This window comes from Anthonomus grandis, chromosome 5, assembly GCF_022605725.1.
Source record: "Anthonomus grandis grandis chromosome 5, icAntGran1.3, whole genome shotgun sequence".
Classification (NCBI taxonomy): Eukaryota; Metazoa; Arthropoda; class Insecta; order Coleoptera; family Curculionidae; genus Anthonomus; species Anthonomus grandis.
The window spans coordinates 31,693,688-31,705,998 of NC_065550.1; the positions used below are offsets into that span (position 1 = coordinate 31,693,688).

The following is a 12,311-nucleotide window of genomic DNA, read 5'->3' on the forward strand; positions in this document are numbered from 1 at the left end:
GCATGTGCCTTACAATATACAGTAACCGATCCAGACTCTTCCAATTTTCTTAGTGTGTTCGAAATTGTTTGCTCTGTAGGACGATTATGTCGACCGTAATCAGCTCGTAAAGCTCTAAACGTTGAGACAGGAGAATCACCATTTTTATAGAACAATTTAATAATTTTAGTACGTTGTTCGACACTTCTGACAGGTGTCAAACGGCAGGGTTGTTCTTAGCCAACCTCGAATTAGATAACCCGCTATAATTGAGAGGTCAGTCAGTCCTGTTTGTCAATAAATATAATAAAATTAAATATATTGTAATTTTACATTGTAGTATGGATTGTGACCAATAAAACCATTTTGAATTTGAAAGTTCTGAAGATTCATAGACTATCGCTGTGCACGTTCCGAGAACGATGACCATTATGATCAAAAAAAGACTCAAATCTAAATTGACACGTTTGCCTTTTTTTTTTTTTTGATGATAGGCGGCAACGATAATCGTTTGTACGTGTGGAACATGCAATCGTTGAACCCGGTGCAGACCTACACGGACCATTTGGCAGCGGTTAAGGCGATCGCGTGGTCCCCTCACCATCACGGACTGTTGGCTTCCGGTGGCGGAACGGCCGACCGGTGTATCCGTTTCTGGAACACCCTCACCGGACAACCGATGCAGTGCGTCGACACCGGTAAGTCATTTAATGTTTGTTTTAAACGGAAAGTAACGTTAAAGGGGTGTCCTAAAGTGAATAACAATTAAGTCAATGACACATAGCCGGCGCTTTAAGTAGCGCCACCTATGTGTTATTGAATTCAATGTATGCAGTTGGTGCAGTCGAAGTAGGATCGCCGACTGCGGGGTTTAAGTTTCAGCGGCGGAACTCTAACTCGATAGAAATAGACAAGAAAAAACATAGATTCCCTGTGTCATTCGTGATCGATCGGCTTTAGATATTCTTATACTACGCAATCTATAAACCTTACCAAATTTTTATGACTAATGGGATTTTTCACCAGCCAACAATGTCAATTACGGAAATGTCATTCAACATTATCGATCTTAAGTCAAGTTTGCTTGTTATTGTTTATGTGTTTTTATCCGGTGTCCACGTTTTACCAAGGGAAAAGATTTCTTATTTTTGATTCTTGAAGTAGGTTTTCTTACAAAAGTTATGAATAAAACGACGAATTTTGGGTCGTCGAATTTTAATAAAGGTGGGTTCATAAATTCCGTACGGTATGCAATAAGAAGTGAGACGTAAGAAGTAAGCTTAATGCAGTAAGGATCGTGCGAATTCATAATATAAAAATGTAAGAAGTAAAAAAAACCGTAACGAAATGAATCCTGTCTCTCGTTCTGAATATTTCCCTTTCTGAAATCCCTTCTTGCCGATCACTAACGATTCCGTAAGAAGTATGACGCGAGAAATGAAATTGAACCATTTTATGCGTCTTACTTCTTACAGCCTACGGCATACGTTAAAATATGAATAGCTCCATTTAAATATTAGTAGTTGATTTTTCTTGGGTCATACCTATTACTTCTTATTGCTTACCGTACGGAATGAACCAGGCTTCACTCCTCTCGATGGGGATAAAGTTTGGCATTTGTATACCAATTATGAACAAACTGTCGCCGAATAGTTTCTAAACTATCAATAGATTTCAACTGGGATTTAATAAAACCGAAGAAAATTAACTTTTTTAAGACTTTCAAATGATCTGCATTTATCCCAAAGTTTTAAAAGCAGACAATGTTGTATTTAACAAATGAATATTAAAGTTAAACGATTTATCATATTATTAAGTAGGGGAAAACTATGCCAAAAAAATTAAAAAACCTAAAAATTTTATTGACAACGAACCTGAAATAGCAAACAATATGTTTCTTAATTTTGTTACTGAACAAGAAATATTAAAGATTATAAAAAAATTAAAGACAAAAAAATCCCCCGGTTTTGATGGTATACGTACTGAAATCTTAAAATTAATAGACAGTCAAATCTCATTCCCATTAGCATTTTTAATAAATAAATGTATAAAAAAGGGATATTTTTCAAAACCATTAAAAATGGGTATTATTTCTCCTTTGCTAAAATCTGGAAGTAGACTGGATATTATAAACTACAGACCAATTTCGCTGTTAACAAACATAGCAAAAATTTTTGAAAAAGTGCTAAAAAGTAGAATCATGAAATTAAAATACAAATTGATATCCGAGAATCAGTATGGGTTCATGGAGGGTAGATCGACGGAGGATGCAATTGCTGGGCTCACATCACAAATATATAAAAATCTTGATGAAAGCAGCCCGACATTGTGTATCTTTGTTGATCTGGCCAAGGCGTTCGATACAATTTCGCACTCCTTGCTCTTAGAAAAAATCAAAAGATATGGCCTTAGAGGAAAAATATTTGATATCATAAAGAGCTACTTATGTGATAGAATAGAATATACAAAAATCGGTGGAGTAATGAGTGAGGCTGGGTCGATAACCTGTGGCGTTCCTCAGGGGACTGTTTTGGGACCACTACTGTTTGTTTTGTATATAAATGGCTTACTTAAACTGAACATTAATGGTAAAACTATATCATTTGCTGATGATACTGCTATTTTGTTTAAGGGAGAAACATGGGAGGAATTAAAAATTCAAGCAGAAAGGGATGTTTCGCTAGTTTGTTTGATTTTAACTGTAAATCTTGAAAAAACCAAATGCATATTATTCTCTCCCAATGATAAAACAATAAACCGTCAAGGCATAATAGTGGATAATCAAGCAATACCTGCGACAAAGACTATAAAATATTTGGGAATTATTATAGACAACAACCTCCGATGGGACCATCACATCAAATATGTTGTTCAAAAGATTAGATGTGTCATGCCAAAATTAAACTATTTGAAAGACTTCCTGTCAACGAATCAATAAAAAACTCTATATTTTTCATTAGTGCAGTCACATTTGATCTATGGAATAATTGGTTGGGGAGGAGTGCTAAACTCACATGTTACAGGTTTAGAAATAACTCAAAAATGGGCACTTAAAATTGTATTTAACAAAAGTAGGTTTTTTCCATCGGATACATTATATGGCATAAGTGGTGTCATGGATATTAGACAGCTTTTCTGTTATAGAATGCTCTTAAGATCGTTTAAGAAACCTCAAGAAAGTTTAGTTTCTAACGAAACAAACTATAATTTAAGGTCTTCAAATAAAGTTATTATTCCAAAATGCAAAAAAATGTGCGGACAGAGAAGCTGGCTATACCTAACTCCAAGACTATATAATAAAATCCCTGATGATATTAAATGTTGTGAAAGTTTTATTAGTTTTAAAAGAAAAGTGTCAGACTGGTTACTGAGGGTACTATCGCGAGAGGATTTAAACAGTTTTGTGAACCAAAAAGAAAACAAATATTAAATTATATACCCAAAGACTTATATTGAAGTGAAAAAGTGTAAGAAAGTGTCACACAAAAAGCAAAATGATTTTTGCTTTTTCGACAATACTTATGAACGTTTATTACGGTAAATTTATGGTAAAATATGTATTAATATCGAGATTAATATTGAATTAAAATTGTATTTTACATTTGTTTAATAAACGTCCTATATATGTTACACCAAGATCTTTTATTGTATTACACTTAACTAACGCTTGAGTTTGTCATATAATCATTTATTTTTTTAATATATTTTTTTAAATCTTCTGAATAAACCGATTGTGATAGAAAAGTGAAAACCGTTTCTTTCTATTTCAAATAGTCTTGGCACTATAAGCTTTGAAATTAAACGGCAATTTTTAACGGTCCATGTCTCAAGAGCTATTTGTCCAAAGAATACCATGTGAGCCATCAATTTTTCTTTTTTTTTATTTCCTGAATCTTCTAGGCCTAATAATAAAGTTAAGTCAAAAAAAATCAGTCAGGGTATTGGTGTGGTGGAATAAATTATTTGTGGAAAATGCCTTTAGAATCGTAATCAACATATTTTTCATCGTTTTTTTCAAGAAAATTTTTATCCATAACGATTTCCGAGCCTTGTTTTTCTCGTCAGTCAACTTAGGTGGAATAAATCGTGTCGATCTTTTAAGTACAGACCAGTGTGGAGTTTCGGTTTATATAAACTAATTATTATTTGTGTTTATCTCTTTTTTTGTATCAGGATACTAAATTAAATATTATTGATTTAATTAAAATTATATACCAGAATGCTTTTATCCTAAAACGCGCCTATGAAATAAATTTGGAGGCAAGTTTTCTTGATACTTTGCTAAATTAATAGAAAATATGTATGCATTTACTGGTTTTTTTGTTAAAATATATATCCTAGACATATTACAAATCTGAGATAGATATTTTTTAGTTCACATATAACAATCTGGTGCTATCATTCTCTCTGCAAAACTTCTCCGGGAATACCAGTGATGTTTTTAGAAAATCACAGGGTAAATTATCATTAGGTTGGTTTATTTGATATCATATTTAAGTAAGAGCCTTCGAAATATATTCTATGAGCAGATAGATTTGCTTATTATATAATATACGCGAAATTAATGGGATTAGTTGCATTTATTTGAAATTTGACTGTAGGGGAGACTGGCCTAAAATGACATACCACTTTATTTTTGCTTATTAATTTTTTGTTCTTTTAATGTAAACATACAAAATCATTAGTAATTTATAATACTAAAGGTTTATAATAAGAATATAACCTATTTTTTTTTTTAATAAATGAATAATCCTGGCGAAAAAAATATAAAAAGAAATATGTAAATGTGTCATTTTACCCATTTGAGCATACTTGGGTAAAATGACATAAGAAACTTATATAGGTACATAAGGTCATTACAAGTTAAAACTAACAAAGTTCACATACATATTGTTTGCTTCTTTTAGAAATACCAGCACACTCACAATGTGCCCATTTCGAGCACGATCGACATCTAACCCATGTTTCCTTGGACTTGGACATAGAGTACAAACTGTTACAATATAGGCAGGGTGGATCATCTTCGTCGTCTTCATCTTAAAACGGCTCTTCATTGTCAGAGTTTTCGTCCATTGGGACAAAGTGTTCGGATGCTACTATGGCAGCCTTACGCGTTATGCGGTTTCTACTTTCTTTGATGTGAATAACTTCTTTTAAACTTTCAGGGCTTTTAACTAAATGAGTTAAATTTTTTTTGGTTCGTTTCGCGGCTTTGCGAAATTCAGCAGCTTGTTTTTCCGCTTCTCTAGCTTTAAGTTCCTCTAATATTGGGGTACTCGTAAGCACTTTGGTTCCTTCTGCCTTCCGCTTTCTTGGGTTTGCTTGTATCCCGGATGAACTTGGAAGAGGGGAAATGTCTTGTGGGCGAATAACTGAAATATTGTTTATATTCAATGAATAGTTAGCCACTTGAGTATCACCATCTTGATATCTATCTGTGACCATTGCAGGGTTAAACAGATAATCAGGAAATAATATATCTGGGTTTAGCGGCCATATTCCTGTTTTCATAAACTCACTTATAGCATTTTGATTTGTAGGTGCTTTTCCATATGCTGCAGCAAATAACCCGCCAATCTGATATGAAGAAACAGTTCTGCCTGGATGACATTTTAGCCATTTTGTAACTTCTTGATCATAAAATGTTTTTAATGGCCCAAAAAAGCACACATCTAAAGTTTGCAGCCGGTGGGTGCAATGAGGTGGGAAACATATCATTTCTATTCCATTTTCTTTAGCAAATCTTGTAACATCTAGAGTTTTATGGCTAGCATAACCATCAACCAGAAGTAACACTTTATTTGCCTTTGATGGATTAGAATATTCTCTAAAATGTTGCATCCATTTTAGAAAAATCTCGCCCGTCATCCAGCCTGTCTCCTGAGCTATTTCCAATGTACCTAAGAGAGCCTCGTCGGTCAGTTCCTTTTTCCAGTTTTTTCTGGGAAAAATTAATGATGGGGGAATATAGGCTCCTGCTGCGCTCATGCAAACCACAGCTGTAATATGCTGCCCCCTTTCAGCACTTGAAATTAAGCCAACTTGTTTTCGACCTTTGGTAGCAAGTATTCGGCTAGGTTTTTGGACAGTAGACAGGCCAGATTCGTCTACATTCCAAATGCGCGTGGGGTTGATATGCTCTTTTTCAATTGTCTCTTGAAAAGTTCTAAAAAAAATTAGCAATTTGCGGTTTATTGAAGGATTGTGCTCTAGCGGCCGAAGTAGCTTCAGGCTTTCTGAGAGATATATCGGGGTTTCTGGTTTCTGGACCTAAATCCACGTAGCCAATCTCAACCAGCCATTTTAGTAGTTGAGTTGAACCTGTGTGCAATTCCATTTCTTTCTGCCAGTTGATACGCCAAGGAACGAACTTCATCGCATGATAAACCAAATAAACAAGATTCCAATAATTTGATATGTTGAACTAGGTCCCTCTCCAACTCTACGGAAAACGTGGTTTCGTATCGGCCTAGACCCTTGACTATTTTTTTTTTGTCCGATGCTCGTCTTCTTAGCGTAGCCTGGGGTACGCCAAATGTTTTTGAAGCTTTGAGGCAGCCCATTTCTCCATTTTGTACTGCCGCAATAGCTTTTTGCATCTGTAACGGATCCCAAGACTGACGCGAGGTTTTTCTTGAGTAATTTCCAACCATTCTAAAAAAAATAAGAAGAAACAATTCATTGTGAGAAACTGTAAAAAATTAAGGGCAAAATGACATACTATTAGCCATATAGGTCCTATGTCATTTTAGCCAACTTGCACCACAAACACATGTTTATTTATAAAAATGTTATTTATCAAAAAAAATGTTAAAATGTTGTTATTTTACCAATAAATAAGATTAATACATACCTGTAATTAGGTTAGAGCGTAAAAAATTAAACTTTAAATACTTTATAGTTAAATCTTCTGTTTTAAAACACAAACATTTTGTAGACTTGAAAAAATACAAAGCACGCCCAACTAATCTCGATATTTTTAATACGCGTAATATAAAGACATGCCGAGACACTGTTGACATAAAGTTATTCCGAAAAATACTATTGCCAAGTTGGAGATTTTGTACCTATGTTGTTTTACCCTAGTATGTCATTTTAGGCCAGCCTCCCCTACTACTTATAAAATGAAAAATCATATGATTAAAAAATCACAAGCAAAAAGAGCGGTTACTAATTTTCTATTGGCTCAAGCACATGGATCGAATACTAGTATACAAAATTTATTTTTATTTAAAGCACTGATTTAATATGATCACGAATAAATATTTTGAAGCATTTCCAAATTTAATTTCAGTGTTCTACGGATTCAATATCCAAATAAGTAATCAAATGTAACACTTATACTCATCGTAAAAATCAATCATATCACCATTTTAGTTAATTATGTGATCACCTGGAATAAAATTTTGATTCCCTTTAAAAGAGTACATCCTGATAAAATTTCTTGCAAAGAGCACTAAATTAACACACATAAAAAATTGCCTGAATAATCTTTAAAAGTATTTCTTTTAAAATCTTATACACCCCGGTCATAAACCGAATTAGGAAGAATATTGAAAAAAGCTTATGTAACACTCCACAAAAAAAAAATATGCTATTTTATATAATTATTATGAATTTGTATCCCCAAGGTTCCAATTTGGGACCTACGCTTTTTCTGTTATTTATAAATGACCTGGCGCACAATCTGACTTGTCTAAAACTTTTTTTTTGCAGATGACCTCGAAATTTATTCAAACATCTCGTTTCATTCAACACTTACGTCTGCGAATGCCTTCAAAATGAATGAAATTCACTAGTTATCTGTTGTGATATCAATATGCCGTTTATTCTTATAGGTTTTATGAATTTCACCACAAAAAATTGAAATAATGACTCTATTTTACGTAAAAAAATATGAAATTTGATGGGTCGCATGGCGTACTTTAGTCGGATAGTTTTTGCGATATAAGCCGTCAAAAATTTGCGTTTTTTTTTACTTTTATAGCTTATAATGCCAAGACTATTTAAAATCTAACGGTTTTCACTATTTTGTATTAACTCTTCAAACCCAAGCATTAGGGCAATAATTATTGCATCTAAGGCAATTATTTTCTGCAAAAAAATCGTTTTTCATTAACAGTACTCTTGCCCCCCCACCCACCCCACACAACTTACCAGTAAGAAATTGTTTTCAAAAATCATTGTTTTTAAAAATAATACAAATGAATAATAGCTGGTTTCGTCGTTAATATCTAATCTAATAATATAGTTTGTTTATTTAAATTTGATATAATTATATATATGTATAATAATAAATATTTAATACAAAAACAGTGCTATTAGGTTGGATATTATGGACGAAAAACGGTGATTTTTCAGGAGAATTTCATGAAATATTTGAGGTGTAGTAATCGAGTTTAAAAACTAATTATATAAATCTCGTATCAATTTTTAAAATGCCGAAATTTTCTTCCTTTTTTAAACAGATATCGTATATTCTACCGTTTAATAAAGGTACCTTGACCATATACAGTTGATAAATATGCCAAAACCAAAAATTGAAACACATCATATATATTTAACGATAATAATAAATATGATGTATTGCTTAGAAAATAGGTTTTATGACCCACATACTACATACACGTATATTCATCAACCATTGGCGACTGGAAAACTGCGTTTCAAGGAAGTAAATACCATTCGGAAGGCGTGTACCATTGAAGAACAACTCGGTCAACGATCTAAACAATACTCATTTGCCATGCTTTCAGACCATGCAAATCCTTGACTATTTTAACTAAAATTAATTGCTTTTGCAAAAAAAAAATGTTTCGAGTGGTGTTCACGCACCGCTTCCTTATACGTAAGAAAACAAACGCTTTTGTATTTTCAAATATACATATAATAATTACCGACTATTATTACAAATCAATGGCATAAACGCAATCAAGTGATGGAAGTAGCCACACTCGTTTCCTATCTAGATCGTGTCAGTGGCATTAACCTAATTTGGTCGAAGCATTGAATAAAGTCCGTGACATTCGTGCATAAGCTTTACCCTTTCTAGGATTCTTAGTGTTAAGTAATATTCCACAGTAAGCTCATCTCTATAGAACTCTTCTCTTAGGTACATATAATATCAATCTTGACATGCTTTACAAGTCTCACAAGAATGCTATATCTAATAGAGGTAAGTGAGAGGTACACTCTTCTTACTATATCCATAAAAATTGTTACTTTAACTCCGTAACTAGATTAGTTTGCTGTTATGCTGCCTTGAACTTTTAGAATTTCAATGTCACGTTTAAAGGTCATAAAATTATTTTTTTTACAGTTCAAGGTCAAAAGATTCGAAAGAAATCGCACCTTCAAGGGTTTACTGGACTCCAAGTCACAGAATTACCGTTATCTTTACTTTTTGTAGCACACGTTGAAGGACACACACTGTTCATGTTTAGTCGGTTTGGGTTTAGGGCAAAAAAATCCACAACTGATGAAAAGATTATAAATGGCATTGTGGGTGCAGTTTTGCATTTATCTCAAAGCTTCAACAATATAATTTTGATCCTATTAGTATGAAGCTTCTTAAATCTTATTTGAGTGAATCTTGAGTTGTAGTACTCAATTTTGAGTGAATCTTACATGTGGGGTACTTCAGGGCCCCGTGCTGGGACCCATACTCATTAATTTACATAAATGGTCTGAGTTTGGGCCCAGGGGGCGAACCTTGTACTATTTGCTGACGATACAAAATCTGAATGATAAAGAAGTAGACACAAGTATTTGTGTATGTACAATTCCTGTTAAGTCTTCAAAACAGTCCAAAAATTAATCATTGTTAAATTTTAACTACTATAATTTAAGATAATCACTTGCCAATGAGAGACAAATTAATTTGTTTCTTACAGGCACTCCTGGAATAAAAATTCCGTTTTTCTGACTTTTAGTAAATAGAGTTAGTAATTTATTCAAAAAAGACTAACAGAGTCTTCAGAATAGTTCATAAATCGATCATTGTTAAATTTTGACTACTAGAATTCAAGATAATCACTTGTCAATAAGAGACAAATTAATTTGTTTCTTACGGGCACTTCTGCTACTCCAGCTTTTCGTAAGTGAATCTCTTTCTAAACTTTACTATCATTCACAACGTCGGGATTAGTGTCATTACTGATTTTATTTTTAAGTGTTGTACAAATTGTTGACACCCTATATATTTACTTTGAATAAATTTGAATATAGTATTATCCTTTTCCAGGTTCGCAAGTGTGTAATTTAGCCTGGTCGAAACACAGTTCGGAACTAGTCTCGACCCACGGCTACTCCCAGAATCAGATATTGGTGTGGAAATATCCGAGTCTCACGCAGGTGGCGAAACTGACCGGACACTCGTACCGCGTTTTGTATTTGGCCCTCAGTCCTGACGGCGAGGCCATAGTGACCGGTGCCGGTGACGAAACTTTACGCTTTTGGAACGTGTTCAGTAAGGCGCGTTCCCAAAAAGAAACCAGGAGCGTGTTGAGTCTTTATAGCGGGATACGTTAACCAGAAAAAGAAAAATGATAAACGTAACTTTAATTATTATTGTGTATAGCTGCCTTTAGTTTACTAAAGGTTAAGGGACTTAGATTTATATAGATATATATATATATAATATTATTTACGAGTAAATCTAGATGTTCTATTTAGGTCTTTTTTAAGCTTACTTCCGTGAAGTATCGCCTTTTATTTATTTTTTTTTTTGTTGTTGTTGTGATAGCACTGCAAGTGGCTCTTTATTGTGTATGGGGTTTTTTTTTATTTTGATCTCTTGCGATTTAGTTTCTTTTTTTTTACGTGGGGTTTTTTTTTTTAATTGCGAAAATTGAAATTTATATTATTGTAATGCGAAGTTTTACTTTTTAAGCGGTTTTAAACCCTCTGGATAGTTTTAGGCGAGTGGAGAGTGTTTCGTGTGTAAATCTATAGTTTCTGCTGCAATATTACTTTATATATTTTTAAATTATAAAGATGATGGAGAAATAAACGATGTGTTTAAAGTAGAATCGGGGTTTTGTATCCAAATGATGGAATGAATTGGACTTGGATTTTGATTTTTTCATTATTCTTGGATGTTTCTCAATATTACTTGCATGATATTTAAGGTACGTTTGCAATATGATAGAGGGCACTTTTTAGATCAATTTTATGTAAGAGAAATGGTTCTAGGTTAAAAATTGGCTTAACGAAAGCGATTTTGGTTTAAGGGCAATTTTTTCAAATTAGTTTGTTAAAGATCAGTTAGAAGGTTCTCGAGTTACTTAAATAGGGTTTTTACTGAAATACAATGCGTTTTTTAAGGAATAAATTGATACATAAACCATTTTTGTAGCTCAAATACTTTCTTAATTACAACCAGTTTAACCAACCAACGTCCAATGTTCATTAGCTTGCAGTTTTTAGATTAAATTTGAACCTTTGGTTTTCTTATTATTCTTCTACATTTTTCAATATAGCTTCCAAGCTATTAACAATATTTATACAATACTATAGACGGGTCTATGCAAATTAATTATGTGTAAAAACATTGATCCTAGATCAAAAATTGACTTAACTAAAACGATTTTGGTTTCAGGGCTGTTTTTTTCGTATTAATCGTTAGTTTTTTAAGAATCATTTTAGTACTCCTTGAAGTATTTAAATGGGGTTTTCACTCAAAAAAAGGCGTTTTCTAGGGAAAAGATTCATATATTAACCATTGTTGTGACTCTAATACTTTCTTAGTTACACCCAGTTACAGATTGTGGGTTTTTGGAATAAATTTAAATCCTTGATTTTTTTATTGGTCTTCGACATTTTTCAATATAGCTCTCAGGCTATTATCAACATTTATGCAATTCCTTTGCAATACTATAGAGTCGACTATGTGTATTATTTATATGTAAAAAAATTGATCCTAGATTAAAAATTGACTTAAATAGAACTATTTTGGTGTCAGGGTAATTATTTCATGAAAGTTTAATAATTCTTTAAAGATCAATTGAGTACTGTTGGAAGTATTTAAATAAAGTCTTCTCTAAAAGAAAAAGCGTTTTCAAAGGAATAGATGAACTATTTTTGTGACTCCGATACTTTCTTAGTAAGAACCAGTTTTACGGAGGTCCAATATTCATCAAATTGTGCTTTTTGGAGTAAACTGAAAACCTTGAATTTCTGAATTATTCTTACAATAAAATAGCTATTTAATACTTTTTAAGAGATGTAGGCAAAGCTATATGTAAAACAAACAGGACTATAGAAAAGAAAATTAACTTCATGATGAGTCTACTAAAAACCGAAACGTCCTACTTTAAATTTAATAAACTGTA

At 32.8% G+C, this 12,311-nt stretch overlaps 1 protein-coding gene across 1 annotated transcript in view; it reads left to right on the forward strand.

Annotated features, from left to right (window-relative positions):
• LOC126736059 (fizzy-related protein homolog) overlaps window positions 1–11,009 on the forward strand; it is a 42,275-nt gene extending 31,266 nt beyond the window's left edge. Inside the window, exons 6-7 of the mRNA XM_050440261.1 lie at window positions 474–677; window positions 10,223–11,009. Of these exons, the coding sequence (XP_050296218.1) occupies window positions 474–677; window positions 10,223–10,509 (491 nt within the window). The 3' untranslated portion in view covers window positions 10,510–11,009. The remainder of the gene's footprint in view (window positions 1–473; window positions 678–10,222) is intronic.
• Window positions 11,010–12,311: the final 1,302 nt, after the last annotated feature.